The sequence below is a fragment of the Echiichthys vipera genome (genome assembly GCF_963691815.1).
Source record: "Echiichthys vipera genome assembly, chromosome: 23".
Classification (NCBI taxonomy): Eukaryota; Metazoa; Chordata; class Actinopteri; order Perciformes; family Trachinidae; genus Echiichthys; species Echiichthys vipera.
This window is the reverse complement of record NC_139848.1, coordinates 15,271,021-15,296,372: the sequence shown is the minus strand read 5'-3', so window position 1 is coordinate 15,296,372 and position 25,352 is coordinate 15,271,021. Positions and strand designations below refer to the sequence as shown.

The following is a 25,352-nucleotide window of genomic DNA, read 5'->3' as shown; positions in this document are numbered from 1 at the left end:
TCACAGTAGCTCTGATTTCATCAGATATTACTGTTCTTTGTCTTCGCTGACCACCTCGACCACCTTGACCTCCTCGACCTCCTCTCACACAAACTCTTCCTCTTAGATTTCTATCCATTGTAGTGCCTCTCAAATCAGTGCTCTCTGAACTGACTTTATATATTCCCTCACATCATTAGCCACAAGTGTTATCAATTTTGAGTTGTTGTGTTCAAGTAGTGACAACCATGCTTTAATTGTGTTTGACTTTTGCCACCTGTGCTCACCATTATGCAGCACATGTGAATCACAATGAAAATGTGTTGGTAAGTTGTGTCTAAACAGGTGAAAAGTGCTCATGGTTTTGCCAAAAGAGTGATTGATTCAATCAGTGTGTTCAAGCAACAGAGAAATTGGTTCAGACAACAGGGTTTAGTGTTTTAGCAATTGAGAAAAACTGTAACTGAAATTTGCCCTTTTTACCCCAAGACGTGGCGCTACGAGGCTGAAATTCACACTGGATATTCATCCAAGGGGCCTTTACAACATATGTGAGTATCAGCCTCCTACTACAAAGCTGTCCCCCTTTTGACCCCGGTCAAAACAGTAAATCAAGTATGAATATAGCGTAACTCAGAAACAATGAGGAGCACGGGGCTGGCATTGATACCCGTTGTTCCTCAGTTAGGTAGGAGTGCGCCACGTCGATCTCAGCCTCCTGGAGCAATGCCCCGGGGTTTTATGAGCCGGGGTCCCAATCGTGGCACGCTCCAATTTGTCAAAACGTGTGACGATTGGACAGGGCGGATATTTTTGGCCCAATGGCAGCACGTTTGCATGGGCGTACAATGGCAATACGTCGAGGTCCAGCGCCGACTGGCGGACAAACGGCGGTACTGCGGAATGTACCGCGACTTCGGGGGCCGTTTGCGGGGCCCCCCGAAGGCCTAGATACTCCGTTCCAATTTGGCGCGGACCCCCCGGCCTTCGACCACCTCCCCGATTTTTCCCGGGGGGTCCGGGGGAGGCGGGGTGAATTTTATTAGACGGCCCCGTTTCGTACGCTCGCGCCAATGGACGCGTGCCTGAATTGGACACCCCTGGTTTTGTTCCCGGTCTGGGAAGGTTGAGGTGACAAAGGATCCCTGTCCTTTATGTAAAGTGTACATTTTGAGACAGGGTGGCGATTGCTTGTTTCACGTCATATTTTCCTGTGACATAGTCCCTGATGGTCTAGTGGCTAGGATTCGGCGCTCTCACCGCCGCGGCCCGGGTTCGATTCCCGGTCAGGGAATGCTCATGTTTAAGAAGCCGGTAGACCTTCAGAAAAGCAAGTACATTTCAGGAAAGGCTATTGGTTGCTTAATTTGCATTCATGTCATTCTTCCGGTTGCTCTGGTTCCCGTATCGTCTAGTCCTACCTGGGATTCCATTCAAAATCAGGGAATTCTGAGGTGACAAGAGATGTGTGTCAGAATGGAAGATATACTGGAATGATAAATAGAATATTAAATTAGAGCTTAAATGAATACTACTAACCAGGATCCTTGACTTGCTGTTGTATGTTTAACCTAGACTAAGGTGGCTATCGCTATGTTTGTAGGTTTTCGGTAGCTATAAACTAAATCAAATAAGTGCTTACTGCCTTGGCATTGGGAGGAATCTGGGTGACCAAGTGTCGACAGCAAACAAGAGAGAAGGTTTCCCAAAAATGCAAAGGGTCACTCTATATTTTAGCTTAGCCATAGGTTCCACTGAGATTTAAACTCAGATCACTGGAGTCAGAGTCCAGAGTGCTAACCTTTACACCAAGGAGCCACAAAAGTGTCAGAAGCATGCCCCATACAAGTAGAAAGGCTAATCCTTAATCTTGGAAGTTGATGAAGATTCTGCTACATTAGAAATACAGCAAGTGAAACCTAGAGCTACAGCTATGGAAGACAGTCAACAAAGGAAAATTGGTTCAAGGAAGCTAAGTTGGGCCAAATTCAGATGAAAAGAATGACATAATTAATTTGATGGATGATGATGGCAATTTGGAGATGGTTAAGACCATGTTGACAGTTGAGATTAATCACCTCTTTGGAGGCTGTGTTTAGCAGCTAGTTGATTCTGCAGGAACATACTCATTCTTACTATTGCAGCGGTTCCGTGATTGTGTAGTGGCTAGGATACGCCGCCCTCACTGCTGCGGTCCTGGTTTTGTGGGGGCAATGGACATGCGCTCGGGTTTCGCGTGACAATGTCCCTGTCTGAGGGTGTGTAAAATGGGACGAGCCTGCGCCGGCGGCGAAAATCCGCCGGGTGGCGCTAGCGTACTGGCCGGGGCAAGGGGAACCAGGGTATTGCCATTGGGCCAAAAAATTCGAAGTATTGACATTGGACTAGGTTAAACAGGTATTGCCACCATTGGACACTTATTTTTCGTATTTCCCGCCATTGGGGTCACATGATGCCCATCCAAAGGTATTGCCAGATGACACTTTTTGTGAGACTTGTGTTATTTTTCAGCGTCTACCCAGGGCTAAACCCGTGGGCCAGGAAAACCATCCGACACCTTCAGGGTGTGTGTGTGTTGGGTGGGGGAGAGGGTTTTTGCAATATGTACCAGGGGTATGTGCCCAAAAGATGAAATTAACAGGCTACTATGCCAAAAAGCTGAAATTAACAGGGTATATGCCAGAAAGCTGAAATGAACAGGTCATACTCCCAAAGGCCCAGTCAACAACATATCTCAACCCCTGACTTCTTCCAAAGGTTCCAAAATAGATCACCCATTAGAGGGCCAGCACCCACCATTTCTTTGTCTCTGGGACTACAGGGATGTGCACTGTTAATTTCAGACCTATAACCCCTTGCTAAATGGCTGAACTGCAGGTACACCACCATGGAGTTGGGTTATTAGTCTGAAATTTACAGGACACTCTCCTGGAGCCCCAAGGACCCTATGGTATCAATGCCAGCTCTTGGGTACTTGGCACTTTGGAGATAGAGTGTGTCAAAGCTTGCCTGGATATGGAACGAGCCTAACGTGTGGGGTGTGGGAAAAGGGCCGGCACCCACCATTTCTTTGTCTCTGGGACTACAGGGATGTGCACTGTTAATTTCAGACCTATAACCCCTTGCTAAATGGCTGAACTGCAGGTACACCACCATGGAGTTGGGTTATGAGTCTGAAATTCACAGGACACTCTCCTGGAGCCCCAGGGACCCTGTGGTATCAATGCCAGCTCTTGGGAACTTGGCCTGGATACGTAACGCGCCTAACATGTGGGGTGTGGGAAAAGGGCCGGCACCCACCATTTCTTTGTCTCTGGGACTACAGGGATGTGCACAGTTAATTTCAGACCTATAACCCCTTTCTAAATGGCTGAACTGCAGGTACACCACCATGGAGTTGGGTTATGAGTCTGAAATGTATAGGACACTCTCCTGGAGCCCCAGGGACCCTGTGGTATCAATGCCAGCTCTTGGGTACTTGGCACTTTGGAGATAGCTGTGGGTGGGTGGTAGGGCTCTGATATTCTGGGAGAGGCACCCCCTCTGGGCAAGCATTCAGCCCTGAAAATTTGAAGCAGATTGGAAAACCTTCGATTTTGACCAAATTTTTGGATTTGGCCTCAGGAGGCCAATTTCACCTCAAAGTCGAAATTTGGACATCGTCCGATATGCTTCAAATTTGGCACATTTGATGGGCGTGGGACACACACGTAGAATACGAATTCCCAGCCCCCTAGGCCCCACACAGGCCAAGCAATGGCCCCCTCAAATGTGTCAGCTTCACACACGTTTTATCATGTAAGGTGTGGGAAATGGGACGCCGTCCCACTCTTGACACGTTGTAACACTAGGGTGTGACAAAGTGACAGGGTCCCTATCTCCCAAGAGCACAGATATTCAAGGCCAAGGTTCACACTGCACACTAATGGGTAACCCAGGAATAAGGGGGTATCGATTTCAGGCCTGTACTCCTTAGCACTTTGGATTTTCACCTGATGTCCACGGACAAAACTGTCAGTTTGAGGGTCAAAACTTTTGACTTCGGAGCTGGGCTTCACATATGTTGTAGAGCCCGGTGGGTGGGTTATACCCTGTGAGTTTCAGCCTGATAACCCAATGCCTTGTGGGTGAAAATGCCAATTTCTCAGAAAATCAGGTGTCCACATATTTATGGCCAGTTGGGGGGTGTCCCAATCGCCATACGTTTGAATTGGAAGCGTGCGGCGATTGGACACGGTCAGCATTCAGTTGTCACATCTGCCCAGGGCATTGAGTTATCAGTCTGAAATCGATAAGGCACTCTCCTGGCGTCCAGGGGACCATGCCATATCAATCTCAGCTCTCGGGTACCCGGCACTTGGGAGATATGCATAGTGTCATATCCAGCCACCTTTTAACACAGTTTAACATTGAGGGTGTGGGGAAAGGACCGGGCTCTGTCTCAGGGCTGGTGCGTGCTAGGGTTCTGATATTCGGAGGGAGGCATCCCCCCTGGGTGAGCGTTCAGCCCTGAACGCTCGACCTTCGATTTTGACCAAATCCTCAGATTGGGCCTCAGGAGGCCGATTCCACCTCAGAGTGAAAATTTTAACAACGTCCGATTGGCTTCAGATTTGGCACACTTGATAGCCATGGGGTACACATGAGGAATACGAATTTTCAACCTCCTTGGACCAACACAGACCCTGCTGTGACCCCCTCCCTTTATAGCCACTTATCTCCCAAACGCAGTGAGATGCGGGGCTGAACTTCACACTGCACACTCCTGGGTAACTGAGGACCACGGTGTATCAATCTCACCTCCCTCCTCCTAAGCATCTCTGAGTTATAGTGTAAAATATACTGGGGCAGTGCTTAAACAAGAGGGTAGGGATCTGTAACTCTGATATGTTGTTCCCCAGTTCTTGATGAACATATCCTGTGAATTTCAGCCTCACAGCCCACTGCCAAGACCCTCAATTGACCCCTAATTGGTCAAAAGGTCGTTTCCTTTGGCCCACCCGCCATACAATTGAATGGGGACCAGGGTGCCTGAAGTTGACACCCTTCATATCTACCCAAGGGTTGGACCAATCAAGCTGAAATTGACAGTGGACACTCCTGTCCAATCAAGGAACAACATGTATCAATATCAGCTCTCTCCTCCCTACCGTCTCTGAGTTACAGTACAAAACATGTTGAAAAATGGGTAAAGCAATGGAGGGGGACGCTGTAACTCTAAAGGCACATGCATATGGTCTTTCTGAATACATGCTGTGAGTTTCAGCCTCACAGCTTACTGTCTTCATGCTCAAAGGGCCTCTTAAGGATCAAAAGGTCGGATTTGGGGCCTAACGCGACGTGTTGCCATTGGGCCAAGGTGTGTACAATGGCCACACGTTTGAATTGACAGTCGTATGGTCAGTATAGATAGTTGTAACAATTTCATTTCTGAACTGAATTAAGACTCCAAAATCATACCAGAGTATCAGCTGGAGCTCAGGAGTAGCCTGGTGTTGACGGCGTTTCACCAGGACATTGCTAACTAGGCCAGATGCAACCTGGCTAGGAAGGAAATGAGTTGGAGATTCAATGCTCTAGGTACTCATTTGTGGCTGTGAGTTGAGTAACCAGTCCAAGTTTCACATCATTCTGAGCTTCTAGGGCTGAGATATGACAATGGGAAAATCCATTTTTGGAGGGTTTTGGCGACCCCCTGCGGAGGCTCAGAAGCACTTGGAGACCTCAAACCAACTCATATGTGCTCCATGCCAGCCCTTTTATGACATATGTCAAGCTCAAGGCCGTAGCTCTTTCAGAAAGCAAAGTGACCTGTCATGGCCCAAGCTTTCGGGATGGTCTCAGATCCGTTAAGGTTTAGACCCTTCTGGTGAGAATAAGTCAAAAGGGGTGAAAACGGTTTCCGGAGCACCTGCAGCTCCCATCTTCTAGATTCTTAAACTGGGGCCCAAGATGAGTGTTTGCCCCAAATCTGGGGGACCTGGGACCCTGGGAACCCCCTCAAATTGGACCAAGAAGTTTTGATTTTTTGAATGGCAAAGGTGTTGCCATTGGGATTTTACCCTTACTCCTCTCCCCTGGCCAAACGGTAGGTCCCAAGGGCTTGAGGCTTCAATAATTCTATCATGGGATCCTGCTCTATCAATATCAGTTGAAATATGCACGATTTGGGCTAACATGGAGAAATGAGACCAAAAAAGACACTCAATTGGCCCTGTGTCCAAAAGCCGTACGACATGCCAGAAGTGGACAGAAGCCCAGAAGACAGAAGTGTTTCGCCCCGAGTCGAAGGGTGAACGGCTTAAAAGCGTTCCCTTCACGCAGTTCAAATTTAGTTGAGGCCAGGTGAGCCCGGTACCTCAGGATGCCAGGGAAAGGGTCTATAGGGCTGAAATTAACAGGGCACACTCCTGGGGACCCCAGAACACACATATTACAGTGCCATCTCTTAATTAGTTGGCACTTGGGAGATACAGTACAGTAGCCCTGTAATGTGGCCATGGTATGACTATATCTTGAGATTGGTGATAGCTAGGAGGCTGATATTTGGGAAACGGTATCCACCCTTGGTCTGCTATCAGCCCTGAAAACCTGGAGCAGATTGGACAACCTTTATTTTTGAGGTGGGCCTCCAGGCCTCATGAGGCGGATACATGAGCTCCGTGACACCCCGCTGTCCATTTACCATACACTCAATGTTATTCAGAGTGTTGGAAGTGGGCCTCCAGGGCAAAGAGGCCGGACTCATCCTTACTATGTCCGACTTTAGGGCCTCATGAGGCGGATACATGAGCTCCGTGACACCCCGCTGGTCATGTCTTAATCATCATACACATACACATACACTCACACATACACATGCACACACATACACATACACATACACATGCACACACATACACATACACATACACATACACACACCCACATACACACATACACATACACACATACACACACTCACATATACACATACACATACAAACACATACACATGCACACACATACACATACACATACACACACATACACATGGACACACATACACATTCAGACATACACGTACACACACTCACACATACACATACACTCACATACACATGCTTGCAGTTGCATTATCTCAGAAACCCTTGATTGAAATATGTTGTTCCCTGGGTCTCCAGGTGTGTGCCTTGTGAATTTCAGCCTTTTTGGTCAATGCCTGGTGAGATATAATCATTTTATGCAGAAAGTGTCCACCCGACGCTTGGAACCTGTTTAAACGTATGGCGAAGTGACACCCTCGAACTGGCCATTAATATGTGGACACCTGATTTTAACTGGAAATTGACTGTTTTACCCCCAAGACATGGTGATATGAGGCTGAAATTCACACTGTATATTCACCCAATGAGCCTTTACAACATATGTGAGTCTCAGCCTCCAACTCCAAAGCTGTCCCCGTTCTGACCCCGGTCAAAACAATAAATCAAGTATGAATACAGTGTAACTCAGAAACACTGAGGAGCAGGGGGCTGATATTGATACCTGTTGCTCCTCACTTAACTTGGAGTGTGCCATGTCAATCTCAGCCTCCTGGAGCAATGCCCTGGGGAGATATATTAATTTTATGCATAAGGTGTCCACCCGACGCTCGGGACCTGTTTAAACGTATGGCAAAGTGACAGCCTCGAACTGGCCATTAATATGTGGACACATGATTTTACAGTTTTTCTCGATTGCTAAGACACATTTCTTGAAAGCTTCTCTCCTTTTCTCTAAACTGTGAACACAAACCCCAAGTTTCAAGCTACATTCACAAAACCCTCAGACTCTTCTTGCAAAACCAAACTTTCACCTCAAAACAGTTCAATCTGTGCCCAAAACTGAACTTTGTTGTCAAATCATGCCCCAAGTCAATCAAAATTAAAAACACTACTGAGCAGCCACTAAACACTACATAGAAAAATAGAAAACACAATGCTCAGGACATGAAGCTGAATGCATGTTGCAAAACAAAAAAACTTGCATTTAGCACTTTACACAAAAAATACAGAAATCTTGTGCATTAACATGTAGCACTTGTACAGTACAAAAAACAAAGATCTTTTGCATTTACAGTACACATTATTTGTTCAAAACAAACAGAAACCGTATGCATTTGCCACTTGTGTACAGTTCGGCATTGTCCTCACGGACCATATCAAGAATTAGGGTCTCTTGGTGTGGGGAGAACATACCTGTCCTCACACCCTTATGTGACAGTCTTTCAATTCTACAAAAAGAGAAGATGCAGTTACAAAAGATATACATGGAATACTAGGCCTACAGACAGTTAGACTAACCCTCCATTACAATACTACAGTACATTGGCACAGTGATGTACTGAAACATATATTTACTTACAGTATATACTGTGGTACAGTATATACTGTAATATGCCATACAGTAATTTGCTCTCAACATTTACATACTGTACTATAATGTCAAAAAAGACCTGTTCTCTTCTCTAAATCTTCGGATTATGGTGGACACAGTGAATCTAGCGATGTTTGGTTGTACACTTTGTCCGGCCTCCCTCATGCTCATACCATGGACAAGAACATGGTCAATCACAGTAGCTCTGATTTCATCAGATATTACTGTTCTTTGTCTTCGCTGACCACCTCGACCACCTTGACCTCCTCGACCTCCTCTCACACAAACTCTTCCTCTTAGATTTCTATCCATTGTAGTGCCTCTCAAATCAGTGCTCTCTGAACTGACTTTATATATTCCCTCACATCATTAGCCACAAGTGTTATCAATTTTGAGTTGTTGTGTTCAAGTAGTGACAACCATGCTTTAATTGTGTTTGACTTTTGCCACCTGTGCTCACCATTATGCAGCACATGTGAATCACAATGAAAATGTGTTGGTAAGTTGTGTCTAAACAGGTGAAAAGTGCTCATGGTTTTGCCAAAAGAGTGATTGATTCAATCAGTGTGTTCAAGCAACAGAGAAATTGGTTCAGACAACAGGGTTTAGTGTTTTAGCAATTGAGAAAAACTGTAACTGAAATTTGCCCTTTTTACCCCAAGACGTGGCGCTACGAGGCTGAAATTCACACTGGATATTCATCCAAGGGGCCTTTACAACATATGTGAGTATCAGCCTCCTACTACAAAGCTGTCCCCCTTTTGACCCCGGTCAAAACAGTAAATCAAGTATGAATATAGCGTAACTCAGAAACAATGAGGAGCACGGGGCTGGCATTGATACCCGTTGTTCCTCAGTTAGGTAGGAGTGCGCCACGTCGATCTCAGCCTCCTGGAGCAATGCCCCGGGGTTTTATGAGCCGGGGTCCCAATCGTGGCACGCTCCAATTTGTCAAAACGTGTGACGATTGGACAGGGCGGATATTTTTGGCCCAATGGCAGCACGTTTGCATGGGCGTACAATGGCAATACGTCGAGGTCCAGCGCCGACTGGCGGACAAACGGCGGTACTGCGGAATGTACCGCGACTTCGGGGGCCGTTTGCGGGGCCCCCCGAAGGCCTAGATACTCCGTTCCAATTTGGCGCGGACCCCCCGGCCTTCGACCACCTCCCCGATTTTTCCCGGGGGGTCCGGGGGAGGCGGGGTGGTTTTTAGTAGACGGTCCCGTTTCGTACGCTCGCGCCAATGGACGCGTGCCTGAATTGGACACCCCTGGTTTTGTTCCCGGTCTGGGAAGGTTGAGGTGACAAAGCATCCCTGTCCTTTATGTAAAGTGTACATTTTGAGACAGGGTGGCGATTCCTTCTTTCACGTCATATTTTCCTGTGACATAGTCCCTGATGGTCTAGTGGCTAGGATTCGGCGCTCTCACCGCCGCGGCCCGGGTTCGATTCCCGGTCAGGGAATGCTCATGTTTAAGAAGCCGGTAGACCTTCAGAAAAGCAAGTACATTTCAGGAAAGGCTATTGGTTGCTTAATTTGCATTCATGTCATTCTTCCAGTTGCTCTGGTTCCCGTATCGTCTAGTCCTACCTGGGATTCCATTCAAAATCAGGGAATTCTGAGGTGACAAGAGATGTGTGTCAGAATGGAAGATATACTGGAATGATAAATAGAATATTAAATTAGAGCTTAAATGAATACTACTAACCAGGATCCTTGACTTGCTGTTGTATGTTTAACCTAGACTAAGGTGGCTATCGCTATGTTTGTAGGTTTTCGGTAGCTATAAACTAAATCAAATAAGTGCTTACTGCCTTGGCATTGGGAGGAATCTGGGTGACCAAGTGTCGACAGCAAACAAGAGAGAAGGTTTCCCAAAAATGCAAAGGGTCACTCTATATTTTAGCTTAGCCATAGGTTCCACTGAGATTTAAACTCAGATCACTGGAGTCAGAGTCCAGAGTGCTAACCTTTACACCAAGGAGCCACAAAAGTGTCAGAAGCATGCCCCATACAAGTAGAAAGGCTAATCCTTAATCTTGGAAGTTGATGAAGATTCTGCTACATTAGAAATACAGCAAGTGAAACCTAGAGCTACAGCTATGGAAGACAGTCAACAAAGGAAAATTGGTTCAAGGAAGCTAAGTTGGGCCAAATTCAGATGAAAAGAATGACATAATTAATTTGATGGATGATGATGGCAATTTGGAGATGGTTAAGACCATGTTGACAGTTGAGATTAATCACCTCTTTGGAGGCTGTGTTTAGCAGCTAGTTGATTCTGCAGGAACATACTCATTCTTACTATTGCAGCGGTTCCGTGATTGTGTAGTGGCTAGGATACGCCGCCCTCACGCGAAGGCCACCCGCGTATAGGTATAGAGGACTTTCCCTGAAAAAAAGGCCCTGCAAGCAAGTCACAGGTTCGATCCCGGCAAGAGTCAAACAATAACTGTCATATATAACCAAGAATATGAAACTACAGCATGCGTTTATAACACAAAACTATCAGATTCAGTCGTTTAAAGTGAAACTAATCACAATTTGTTTGTAGAAAGAATTGTTCAGGATGATAATTAGATGATAAAACCATATTGTTTAAAGAATGGACAATAATGCAACCTTCACATGCTGCTGCTGGTAAAAAATGAATTGAACTACAGTAGCAGTGATAATAATATTACTTGAATTGAACTGAATAATAATAGCAATATAAATAATAGATTAAACACTAGACAGTGATTTACATAAAGAACACCCTTTAAATAATCACACAAGAAAGATATTCATTTCCAAAATGATGTTAGTATTATACTAAGGTTTCATTAATATATCGTGTTGATGCGTAAGCATACAGCTGAGCACATTAATGATTATAATATTTAATTCATTTATGTTGTGTCACTATTACTTCACCCATAAAGTAAACAAAGTAATAGATTATAATATTAAATAAAAACATTTCTTTATGACTAGTTCTCCCCCTCCCAGGTAAAGACAGTCACAGTGATGCTTTATATGAAATATTTTATTGAAAAACAGTTAAATTCTAAAACACACAAAATCTAAACTGACATGGTTGAAAACGCATGAATAAAACAAATAATAATAAACAGCAGATTAAGAGATCACAGATTAAATACAGCAGATATTTGTGCATTCATAAATATATACAATATAATAATTCACAGAAAACAAAAGCATACAAATTATTCTAAAAATAACAATAATAAAGCAAAATGATCTCACCATCTCAAGCAAACAAAAAAGAAAAAATTAAATTCACACATTTGAAAAGGAGTAGGAAAAAGTATAATTTCTTTAGTCCCACCCTTTCTCTATAATTAGTGGTATTTTAAAATAAATTATACATTATAATATAGTAATAACCACTTATTTTTATATTTTTGATTTCAGCATCTTCATTTTCATTTATAAAATAAAAAAATCCATGTTTTGGTGATGAACATGTAGCCACAGCCATGTACAGTGTGTGTGTGTGTGTGTGTGTTTTTCTGTGTGTTTGTTTGTGTGTTTGTTTGTGTATGTGATTGTGTGTGTGTTTGTGTGTGTTTGTCTGTGTTTGTGTGTGTGTGTGTGTGTGTGTGTGTGTGTGTGTGTGTGTGTGTGTGTGTGTGTGTGTGTGTGTGTCTGAAGGTATATCTGGGGTTTTGGGGGTATGCAGTCACTTTCCCTTCTCTGCGACCCATCGGTCCCTCTCAGCCTCATAAAAGTCAGAGAGTTTGAAGTCTGTCCAGGTCATCTCCTTCTCCATGCCCTGTGGTTGGTACAGGGAGAACACTCTGGTGGGGCAGTAGATGTATTTCCCCGGCACTCCGGGGAAGCTGGCGTGAATGTGGTGGCTGTGTGGGCTCTGCTTCAGCGGCTGGTGACAGAACCTGCACAGACGACCTGTAGGCAGCTGCACCGCTGACTTCCTCTTCGTTCTCTCTTCTACCACCCTCCTCCACTCTGCGCCTCGCTTTCTGGCACCCTCCAGCTCCCGCTCAAAGAAGGGAGACGCTGCAAACTCCTCAAAAGGCATCCGCGGGTTTGTGAGGCCTTCATCTTTGTATGTCTTAAAGACCCTCGTGGAGCAGTAAAAGTACTTCACAGCTGTTGCCTGATAGAAGAAATGAACCGAAGAGCCGTCGCAGAGATACCGGGACTTTGGCTGACCGCAGGCTAAACAGTTTCTGGTTGTTATCTTCTTCTGCTGCTGATGTTGCTGTTGTCTTTGGAGGACCTCACTCACAATCTTCTCCACTGTAGCCCGACTCAGTGACTCATCCTGGGGCGCAGCCACAGGTGGAGGGTTAACAGGTGCAGGAGGCAGGGTGATGACAGGCACACTGACCGTTTGACTGCCTGTGGTCAAACTCTGCCACAGCTGCTGTCTTTCAAGAACCTTCTCTGTGCTTGTGTTGATGGAGGAGCTGGTGTTTTTTAGCTTGGCCAGATGTTTTACATATCTTGAGATATGTTGCCATGTGGTTGGATGGAGAAGGCTGTTGGGGTCAGTGCAAGTCCTCTGGACCATGGCAGCATAGTCTGCATCCACCCGCTTCAGAGTGTCTTTCACGCCATGGTGTTTAATTAGAAGCCCGTCGATGGCGGCTCTCATGGCTTCTGGCCACCGGCCGTGATCCAGGACCTGAATAAGACCTCCAGTCTTTATGGGTCCGGTGCGGGTGGCCCTGGGAGACGAGGCAACAGGCAGCGGTGCTACCCCTGGCAGATTTAAACAACAAAGCATATGTTTATCATATTGTTTTTTGAGCTGTTCAATATGTCACATTTATTATATTTTCCCTTCATTTTTGCATTTTGCATACTTTAGCTTACTAATTCTTACTAATGGACAAAATCTAAATGATTGTCATGAACTCTATTCCGAGCAAACTGTTTCGAACTGTTTTTAAGTGTCACCCACCTCCCCTCCCTGTCTGAGGGAGGGGAGGTGGGTGGTATGAGTTACCTGTATCTGTCAAAGACTGAGTCTCTAGTTTGGCTGTGGCAGGAGCTGGTGTCAACGGCTGCTGAAACATGGGAACTGCTTCTGATTGCTGCATAGACAACAGGACAGGTGCTGCTCCTCCTGGATCCTCACTGTTCTCCTGAAAAACAGCATCAATACAGTGATTCAGTGGGCCAGTCTGCAGGTCAGTCAGTCAGTGACAGTGAGTCATAAACCTAGATTACCTGAGAGTCCGTGCGCACCACAGCGGCAGGGCAGGGATCCTCTGTCTCCATGGCTGCAGCAGCTGAGATGTTGGGCTGTGTCCTGTTCTTGTCCCAGTTTAAGAACACAGGACGACAGCCTGGCTCCACATACTGCAGTCCAAATCTCTCCCCTGTGTCCCTGTTGGTTGTCTGCAGCATTGAGTATTTTGGCCTCCCTGTCACCTTTACTGAGGCTGCATTCATCTCTGAAATCAACAGGGGGTCAAACACAGCTGGCAGCTCCACATCAGGTAGCTTCAGGTCCACCAGCCTCTGGAAGTTCCAGCGCACCACTCCCGTCATTGCCTGAGCCTGGAACAGTTCACAGGACACCCGGTTGCCTGTGACCCAGTGAGCCTGGTGAAGGTGGAAGCCCTCCTGCTGAGACGTGCCTCTCACAGGGATCCAAACAGGTACAGCAGCTCCTGCGCCCTTGGTGTAGTTGAGCTGCAAGGTTCCACCAAACCTGTACAGGGTTCCCTCCCCTACCTCTGGGTCGCTCAGGCAGCCTCTTAGGATGTGGACACGCTGGATCTGCCACACCTTCAACATGGAGGCCTTAAAGAGGAGCACATCATTGGCGTCCTTTGAGAGGTGGAAGTTATGTAAAACATCTTCCACTCTCTGCAGCAGTTCTCTGGGCTGTGGAACCCTGGTCCTACAGTGCTCACGGATGTGCTGCTTGGTGGGATTAGCAGGGGATATGCCACAGAAGTTGTACGCCTCCCGGAGCCTTTTCAGGTCGCTCTGGTCCACAACAAGGAACGCTGCAGAAAGGAACTGGCAGAAAGAGCTGTACACAGGATGGTGCTCTGAGACACACTCCCTTGTAAAGCGGCGCATGCAATGAAACAAGTCCAGCTTGATCGTGATGTTTTTGTTGAACCTGCTTCTGGATGCGCTGCTGTTTTCAAGCTTCCCGGTGGTAGCCTGTGCAATAGTGGCCTCAGAGGTCCTCCAGTGGTCCCACAAAAGGTGCTCCTGAGGCCCGGGTTGCAATATCCTGAAGGCAGCACAGCAGTCTCTAAAACGTAGAAAAGAAATCTCATTAGAAACATTATGTTTTATACAGAGCAGGTCTTATTATATTTACAGGAAGAACATCTGATGAGGATCCTAAATACACAAACAAGCATTATTATGAAATAATATACTTTTTTATCTATTTGTGTGTTTTTTTTTAAATTTGGACTACTAACAAGAGGAGTCAGATAACACTACAATAAACAAAACTATATGAAGAATAAGTCCAAAAATCTAAATCAGTTGAATTGAATGACAGTGTGTTTACCTGTCCACCCACTGGCAGCTTGCCTTCTCCACTCCTGCTGCAGAGTAGCGCTGGGACAGACCATCATACATCGGATAAAGGGACCGATCACACTCTGACTGCAGCATCACCCAGCTCACAATCATCCAGTTCTCATTCATTATGGCGTAGGAAGACATGGTGCCGGACGACAGCACCACCTTCCTCGCCACTTTGCGGGTGTGATCAGCCCTCAAGGCTTGTCCAAATGTCCCCTGCAGCAGCAGATTGAGGAGCTGCTCCTGCCGCTGATACTCCCGGATGAGGCAGTCGACCAGGTAGTGTGCAGAAACAGACACTCCGCACCAGCCATCATCATCGGAATATCCTCCAAATGGAGCTGGAGTGTCAGTTCTTCTGAGGAGCCCAGTGATGGTTTGCTGGCCGTAAGCTCCTGCCTCAGCATCCCTTACGTTCTGCACGCTCAGCAGGTAGGCCAGGTGAGCTCTCTCATATTTTAGATGGAGTGCCTCAGTCAGCTGCTTGGACATGTCCTCTGGTGATCTGCTGCTGCGCCGCATCTCATCCATCACAGACTTGCAGATGGCCTTTTTTAAGGTCAGGAATGCCGGCACAATGTTCTGGAAACGCTCTGGAAGCTTCTCCAGCCACTGGGGCTTGTCAGCATGCCAGCACTTCTTGCAAGCCTTACAGGTGAGCCGCGAGGCAAGAATATAATACTGACCACTGGTGCCAATGATGACTCTTGGCCTTCCAACTGGTTTTGTGGGGGCAATGGACATGCGCTCGGGTTTCGCGTGACAATGTCCCTGTCTGAGGGTGTGTAAAATGGGACGAGCCTGCGCCGGCGGCGAAAATCCGCCGGGTGGCGCTAGCGTACTGGCCGGGGCAAGGGGAACCAGGGTATTGCCATTGGGCCAAAAAATTCGAAGTATTGACATTGGACTAGGTTAAACAGGTATTGCCATTGGACACTTATTTTTCGTATTTCCCGCCATTGGGGTCACATGATGCCCATCCAAAGGTATTGCCAGATGACACTTTTTGTGAGACTTGTGTTATTTTTCAGCGTCTACCCAGGGCTAAACCCGTGGGCCAGGAAAACCATCCGACACCTTCAGGGTGTGTGTGTGTTGGGTGGGGGAGAGGGTTTTTGCAATATGTACCAGGGGTATGTGCCCAAAAGATGAAATTAACAGGCTACTATGCCAAAAAGCTGAAATTAACAGGGTATATGCCAGAAAGCTGAAATGAACAGGTCATACTCCCAAAGGCCCAGTCAACAACATATCTCAACCCCTGACTTCTTCCAAAGGTTCCAAAATAGATCACCCATTAGAGGGCCGGCACCCACCATTTCTTTGTCTCTGGGACTACAGGGATGTGCACTGTTAATTTCAGACCTATAACCCCTTGCAAAATGGCTGAACTGCAGGTACACCACCATGGAGTTGGGTTATTAGTCTGAAATTTACAGGACACTCTCCTGGAGCCCCAAGGACCCTATGGTATCAATGCCAGCTCTTGGGTACTTGGCACTTTGGAGATAGAGTGTGTCAAAGCTTGCCTGGATATGGAACGAGCCTAACGTGTGGGGTGTGGGAAAAGGGCCGGCACCCACCATTTCTTTGTCTCTGGGACTACAGGGATGTGCACTGTTAATTTCAGACCTATAACCCCTTGCTAAATGGCTGAACTGCAGGTACACCACCATGGAGTTGGGTTATGAGTCTGAAATTCACAGGACACTCTCCTGGAGCCCCAGGGACCCTGTGGTATCAATGCCAGCTCTTGGGAACTTGGCCTGGATACGTAACGCGCCTAACATGTGGGGTGTGGGAAAAGGGCCGGCACCCACCATTTCTTTGTCTCTGGGACTACAGGGATGTGCACAGTTAATTTCAGACCTATAACCCCTTTCTAAATGGCTGAACTGCAGGTACACCACCATGGAGTTGGGTTATGAGTCTGAAATGTATAGGACACTCTCCTGGAGCCCCAGGGACCCTGTGGTATCAATGCCAGCTCTTGGGTACTTGGCACTTTGGAGATAGCTGTGGGTGGGTGGTAGGGCTCTGATATTCTGGGAGAGGCACCCCCTCTGGGCAATCATTCAGCCCTGAAAATTTGAAGCAGATTGGAAAACCTTCGATTTTGACCAAATTTTTGGATTTGGCCTCAGGAGGCCAATTTCACCTCAAAGTCGAAATTTGGACATCGTCCGATATGCTTCAAATTTGGCACATTTGATGGGCGTGGGACACACACGTAGAATACGAATTCCCAGCCCCCTAGGCCCCACACAGGCCAAGCAATGGCCCCCTCAAATGTGTCAGCTTCACACACGTTTTATCATGTAAGGTGTGGGAAATGGGACGCCGTCCCACTCTTGACACGTTGTAACACTAGGGTGTGACAAAGTGACAGGGTCCCTATCTCCCAAGAGCCCAGATATTCAAGGCCAAGGTTCACACTGCACACTAATGGGTAACCCAGGAATAAGGGGGTATCGATTTCAGGCCTGTACTCCTTAGCACTTTGGATTTTCACCTGATGTCCACGGACAAAACTGTCAGTTTGAGGGTCAAAACTTTTGACTTCGGAGCTGGGCTTCACATATGTTGTAGAGCCCGGTGGGTGGGTTATACCCTGTGAGTTTCAGCCTGATAACCCAATGCCTTGTGGGTGAAAATGCCAATTTCTCAGAAAATCAGGTGTCCACATATTTATGGCCAGTTGGGGGGTGTCCCAATCGCCATACGTTTGAATTGGAAGCGTGCGGCGATTGGACACGGTCAGCATTCAGTTGTCACATCTGCCCAGGGCATTGAGTTATCAGTCTGAAATCGATAAGGCACTCTCCTGGCGTCCAGGGGACCATGCCATATCAATCTCAGCTCTCGGGTACCCGGCACTTGGGAGATATGCATAGTGTCATATCCAGCCACCTTTTAACACAGTTTAACATTGAGGGTGTGGGGAAAGGACCGGGCTCTGTCTCAGGGCTGGTGCGTGCTAGGGTTCTGATATTCGGAGGGAGGCATCCCCCCTGGGTGAGCGTTCAGCCCTGAACGCTCGACCTTCGATTTTGACCAAATCCTCAGATTGGGCCTCAGGAGGCCGATTCCACCTCAGAGTGAAAATTTTAACAACGTCCGATTGGCTTCAGATTTGGCACACTTGATAGCCATGGGGTACACATGAGGAATACGAATTTTCAACCTCCTTGGACCAACACAGACCCTGCTGTGACCCCCTCCCTTTATAGCCACTTATCTCCCAAACGCAGTGAGATGCGGGGCTGAACTTCACACTGCACACTCCTGGGTAACTGAGGACCACGGTGTATCAATCTCACCTCCCTCCTCCTAAGCATCTCTGAGTTATAGTGTAAAATATACTGGGGCAGTGCTTAAACAAGAGGGTAGGGATCTGTAACTCTGATATGTTGTTCCCCAGTTCTTGATGAACATATCCTGTGAATTTCAGCCTCACAGCCCACTGCCAAGACCCTCAATTGACCCCTAATTGGTCAAAAGGTCGTTTCCTTTGGCCCACCCGCCATACAATTGAATGGGGACCAGGGTGCCTGAAGTTGACACCCTTCATATCTACCCAAGGGTTGGACCAATCAAGCTGAAATTGACAGTGGACACTCCTGTCCAATCAAGGAACAACATGTATCAATATCAGCTCTCTCCTCCCTACCGTCTCTGAGTTACAGTACAAAACATGTTGAAAAATGGGTAAAGCAATGGAGGGGGACGCTGTAACTCTAAAGGCACATGCATATGGTCTTTCTGAATACATGCTGTGAGTTTCAGCCTCACAGCTTACTGTCTTCATGCTCAAAGGGCCTCTTAAGGATCAAAAGGTCGGATTTGGGGCCTAACGCGACGTGTTGCCATTGGGCCAAGGTGTGTACAATGGCCACACGTTTGAATTGACAGTCGTATGGTCAGTATAGATAGTTGTAACAATTTCATTTCTGAACTGAATTAAGACTCCAAAATCATACCAGAGTATCAGCTGGAGCTCAGGAGTAGCCTGGTGTTGACGGCGTTTCACCAGGACATTGCTAACTAGGCCAGATGCAACCTGGCTAGGAAGGAAATGAGTTGGAGATTCAATGCTCTAGGTACTCATTTGTGGCTGTGAGTTGAGTAACCAGTCCAAGTTTCACATCATTCTGAGCTTCTAGGGCTGAGATATGACAATGGGAAAATCCATTTTTGGAGGGTTTTGGCGACCCCCTGCGGAGGCTCAGAAGCACTTGGAGACCTCAAACCAACTCATATGTGCTCCATGCCAGCCCTTTTATGACATATGTCAAGCTCAAGGCCGTACCTCTTTCAGAAAGCAAAGTGACCTGTCATGGCCCAAGCTTTCGGGATGGTCTCAGATCCGTTAAGGTTTAGACCCTTCTGGTGAGAATAAGTCAAAAGGGGTGAAAACGGTTTCCGGAGCACCTGCAGCTCCCATCTTCTAGATTCTTAAACTGGGGCCCAAGATGAGTGTTTGCCCCAAATCTGGGGGACCTGGGACCCTGGGAACCCCCTCAAATTGGACCAAGAAGTTTTGATTTTTTGAATGGCAAAGGTGTTGCCATTGGGATTTTACACTTACTCCTCTCCCCTGGCCAAACGGTAGGTCCCAAGGGCTTGAGGCTTCAATAATTCTATCATGGGATCCTGCTCTATCAATATCAGTTGAAATATGCACGATTTGGGCTAACATGGAGAAATGAGACCAAAAAAGACACTCAATTGGCCCTGTGTCCAAAAGCCGTACGACATGCCAGAAGTGGACAGAAGCCCAGAAGACAGAAGTGTTTCGCCCCGAGTCGAAGGGTGAACGGCTTAAAAGCGTTCCCTTCACGCTGTTCAAATTTAGTTGAGGCCAGGTGAGCCCGGTACCTCAGGATGCCAGGGAAAGGGTCTATAGGGCTGAAATTAACAGGGCACACTCCTGGGGACCCCAGAACACACATATTACAGTGCCATCTCTTAATTAGTTGGCACTTGGGAGATACAGTACAGTAGCCCTGTAATGTGGCCATGGTATGACTATATCTTGAGATTGGTGATAGCTAGGAGGCTGATATTTGGGAAACGGTATCCACCCTTGGTCTGCTATCAGCCCTGAAAACCTGGAGCAGATTGGACAACCTTTATTTTTGAGGTGGGCCTCCAGGCCTCATGAGGCGGATACATGAGCTCCGTGACACCCCGCTGTCCATTTACCATACACTCAATGTTATTCAGAGTGTTGGAAGTGGGCCTCCAGGGCAAAGAGGCCGGACTCATCCTTACTATGTCCGACTTTAGGGCCTCATGAGGCGGATACATGAGCTCCGTGACACCCCGCTGGTCATGTCTTAATCATCATACACATACACATACACTCACACATACACATGCACACACATACACATACACATACACATGCACACACATACACATACACATACACATACACACACCCACATACACACATACACATACACACATACACACACTCACATATACACATACACATACAAACACATACACATGCACACACATACACATACACATACACATACACACATACACACATACACAGACACATACACACATACACACATACACACACTCACATATACACATACATACACATACACATACACACACTCACATATACACATACACATACACACACATACACATGGACACACATACACATTCACACATACACGTACACACACTCACACATACACATACACTCACATACACATGCTTGCAGTTGCATTATCTCAGAAACCCTTGATTGAAATATGTTGTTCCCTGGGTCTCCAGGTGTGTGCCTTGTGAATTTCAGCCTTTTTGGTCAATGCCTGGTGAGATATAATCATTTTATGCAGAAAGTGTCCACCCGACGCTTGGAACCTGTTTAAACGTATGGCGAAGTGACACCCTCGAACTGGCCATTAATATGTGGACACCTGATTTTAACTGGAAATTGACTGTTTTACCCCCAAGACATGGTGATATGAGGCTGAAATTCACACTGTATATTCACCCAATGAGCCTTTACAACATATGTGAGTCTCAGCCTCCAACTCCAAAGCTGTCCCCGTTCTGACCCCGGTCAAAACAATAAATCAAGTATGAATACAGTGTAACTCAGAAACACTGAGGAGCAGGGGGCTGATATTGATACCTGTTGCTCCTCACTTAACTTGGAGTGTGCCATGTCAATCTCAGCCTCCTGGAGCAATGCCCTGGGGAGATATATTAATTTTATGCATAAGGTGTCCACCCGACGCTCGGGACCTGTTTAAACGTATGGCAAAGTGACAGCCTCGAACTGGCCATTAATATGTGGACACATGATTTTACAGTTTTTCTCGATTGCTAAGACACATTTCTTGAAAGCTTCTCTCCTTTTCTCTAAACTGTGAACACAAACCCCAAGTTTCAAGCTACATTCACAAAACCCTCAGACTCTTCTTGCAAAACCAAACTTTCACCTCAAAACAGTTCAATCTGTGCCCAAAACTGAACTTTGTTGTCAAATCATGCCCCAAGTCAATCAAAATTAAAAACACTACTGAGCAGCCACTAAACACTACATAGAAAAATAGAAAACACAATGCTCAGGACATGAAGCTGAATGCATGTTGCAAAACAAAAAAACTTGCATTTAGCACTTTACACAAAAAATACAGAAATCTTGTGCATTAACATGTAGCACTTGTACAGTACAAAAAACAAAGATCTTTTGCATTTACAGTACACATATTATTTGTTCAAAACAAACAGAAACCGTATGCATTTGCCACTTGTGTACAGTTCGGCATTGTCCTCACGGACCATATCAAGAATTAGGGTCTCTTGGTGTGGGGAGAACATACCTGTCCTCACACCCTTATGTGACAGTCTTTCAATTCTACAAAAAGAGAAGATGCAGTTACAAAAGATATACATGGAATACTAGGCCTACAGACAGTTAGACTAACCCTCCATTACAATACTACAGTACATTGGCACAGTGATGTACTGAAACATATATTTACTTACAGTATATACTGTGGTACAGTATATACTGTAATATGCCATACAGTAATTTGCTCTCAACATTTACATACTGTACTATAATGTCAAAAAAGACCTGTTCTCTTCTCTAAATCTTCGGATTATGGTGGACACAGTGAATCTAGCGATGTTTGGTTGTACACTTTGTCCGGCCTCCCTCATGCTCATACCATGGACAAGAACATGGTCAATCCCAGTAGCTCTGATTTCATCAGATATTACTGTTCTTTGTCTTCGCTGACCACCTCGACCACCTTGACCTCCTCGACCTCCTCTCACACAAACTCTTCCTCTTAGATTTCTATCCATTGTAGTGCCTCTCAAATCAGTGCTCTCTGAACTGACTTTATATATTCCCTCACATCATTAGCCACAAGTGTTATCAATTTTGAGTTGTTGTGTTCAAGTAGTGACAACCGTGCTTTAATTGTGTTTGACTTTTGCCACCTGTGCTCACCATTATGCAGCACATGTGAATCACAATGAAAATGTGTTGGTAAGTTGTGTCTAAACAGGTGAAAAGTGCTCATGGTTTTGCCAAAAGAGTGATTGATTCAATCAGTGTGTTCAAGCAACAGAGAAATTGGTTCAGACAACAGGGTTTAGTGTTTTAGCAATTGAGAAAAACTGTAACTGAAATTTGCCCTTTTTACCCCAAGACGTGGCGCTACGAGGCTGAAATTCACACTGGATATTCATCCAAGGGGCCTTTACAACATATGTGAGTATCAGCCTCCTACTACAAAGCTGTCCCCCTTTTGACCCCGGTCAAAACAGTAAATCAAGTATGAATATAGCGTAACTCAGAAACAATGAGGAGCACGGGGCTGGCATTGATACCCGTTGTTCCTCAGTTAGGTAGGAGTGCGCCACGTCGATCTCAGCCTCCTGGAGCAATGCCCCGGGGTTTTATGAGCCGGGGTCCCAATCGTGGCACGCTCCAATTTGTCAAAACGTGTGACGATTGGACAGGGCGGATATTTTTGGCCCAATGGCAGCACGTTTGCATGGGCGTACAATGGCAATACGTCGAGGTCCAGCGCCGACTGGCGGACAAACGGCGGTACTGCGGAATGTACCGCGACTTCGGGGGCCGTTTGCGGGGCCCCCCGAAGGCCTAGATACTCCGTTCCAATTTGGCGCGGACCCCCCGGCCTTCGACCACCTCCCCGATTTTTCCCGGGGGGTCCGGGGGAGGCGGGGTGGTTTTTAGTAGACGGTCCCGTTTCGTACGCTCGCGCCAATGGACGCGTGCCTGAATTGGACACCCCTGGTTTTGTTCCCGGTCTGGGAAGGTTGAGGTGACAAAGCATCCCTGTCCTTTATGTAAAGTGTACATTTTGAGACAGGGTGGCGATTCCTTCTTTCACGTCATATTTTCCTGTGACATAGTCCCTGATGGTCTAGTGGCTAGGATTCGGCGCTCTCACCGCCGCGGCCCGGGTTCGATTCCCGGTCAGGGAATGCTCATGTTTAAGAAGCTGGTAGACCTTCAGAAAAGCAAGTACATTTCAGGAAAGGCTATTGGTTGCTTAATTTGCATTCATGTCATTCTTCCTGTTGCTCCGATTCCCGTATCGTCTAGTCCTACCTGGGATTTCATTCCAATCAGGGAATTCTGAGGTGACAAGAGATGTGTCAGAATGGAAGACATACTGGAATGATAAATAGAATATTAAATTAGAGCTTAAATGAATACTACTAACCAAGATCCTTGACTTGCTGTTGTATGTTTAACCTAGACTAAGGTGGCTATCGCTATGTTTGTAGGTTTTCGGTAGCTATAAACTAAATCAAATAAGTGCTTACTGCCTTGGCATTGGGAAGAATCTGTGTGACCAAGTGTCGACAGCAAACATGAGAGAAGGTTTCCCAAAAATGCAAAGGGTCACTCTATATTTTAGCTTAGCCATAGCTTCCACTGAGATTTAAACTCAGATCACTGGAGTCAGAGTCCAGAGTGCTAACCTTTACACCAAGGAACCACAAAAGTGTCAGAAGCATGCCCCATACAAGTAGAAAGGTTAATCCTTAATCTTGGAAGTTGATGAAGATTCTGCTACATTAGAAATACAGCAAGTGAAAGCTAGAGCTACAGCTATGGAAGACAGTCAACAAAGGAAAATCGGTTCAAGGAAGCTAAGTTGGGCCAAATTCAGATGAAAAGAATGACATAATTAATTTGATGGATGATGATGGCAATTTGGAGATGGTTAAGACCATGTCGACTGTTGAGATTAATCACCTCTTTGGAGGCTGTGTTTAGCAGCTAGTTGATTCTGCAGGAACATATTTCATTCTTACTATTGCAGCGGTTCCGTGATTGTGTAGTGTCTAGGATACGCCGCCTTTACTGCTGCGGTCCTGGTTTTGTTCCCGGTCTAGGAACGATGAGGTGACAAAGGATCCCTGTCCTTTATTTAAACTGTACATTTTGAGAGAGGGTGCCGATTGCTTCTTTAATGTCATTTTTTCCTGTGACATAGTCCCTAATGGTCTAGTGGCTAGGATTCGGCGCTCTCACCGCCGCGGCCCCGGTTTGATTCCCGGTCAGGGAATGCTCATGTTTAAGAAGCCGGTAGACCTTCAGAAAACCAAGTATATTTCAGGAAAGGCTGTTGGTTGCTTAATTCATGTCATTCTTCCAGTTGCTCCGGTTCCCGTATCGTCTAGTCCTTCCTGGGATTCCATTCATTCATTCATTCAATTCAAAATCAGGGAATTCTGAGATGACAAGAGATGTGTCAGATTGGAAGACATACTGGAATGATAAAAAGAATATTAAATTAGAGCTTAAATGAATACTACTAACCAAGATCCTTGACTTGCTGTTGTATGTTTAACCTAGACTAAGGTGGCTATCGCTATGTTTGTAGGTTTTCGGTAGCTATAAACTAAATCAAATAAGTGCTTACTGCCTTGGCTTTGGGAGGAATCTGTGTGACCAAGTGTCGACAGCAAACAAGAGAGAAGGTTTCAAGAGAAAGGGTCACTCTATATGTTAGCTTAGCCATAGGTTCCACTGAGATTTAAACACTGATCACTGCAGTCAGAGTCCAGAGTGCTAACCTTTACACCAAGGAACCACAAAAGTGTCAAAAGCATGCCCCATACAAGTAGAAAGGCTAATCCTTAATCTTGGAAGTTGATGAAGATTCTGCTACATTAGAAATACAGCAAGTGAAACCTAGAGCTACAGCTATGGAAGACAGTCAACAAAGGAAAATCGGTTCAAGGAAGCTAAGTTGGGCCAAATTCAGATGAAAAGAATGACATAATTAATTTGATGGATGATGATGGCAATTTGGAGATGGTTAAGACCATGTCGACAGTTGAGATTAATCACCTCTTTGGAGGCTGTGTTTAGCAGTTAGTTGATTCTGCAGGAACATATTTCATTCTT

General features: G+C 46.1%; 1 protein-coding gene across 1 annotated transcript; it reads right to left on the bottom strand.

Moving 5' to 3' along the window:
* Positions 1–12,065: 12,065 nt before the first annotated feature.
* LOC310964928 (uncharacterized protein) lies at positions 12,066–15,655 on the bottom strand (the record flags this gene model as incomplete). The annotated part of the gene is made up of 4 exons (XM_083938253.1): positions 12,066–13,111; positions 13,359–13,497; positions 13,583–14,627; positions 14,895–15,655. 4 exons carry the CDS (start codon positions 15,653–15,655, stop codon positions 12,066–12,068), a joined length of 2,991 nt encoding a protein of 996 aa, XP_083794379.1.
* Positions 15,656–25,352: the final 9,697 nt, after the last annotated feature.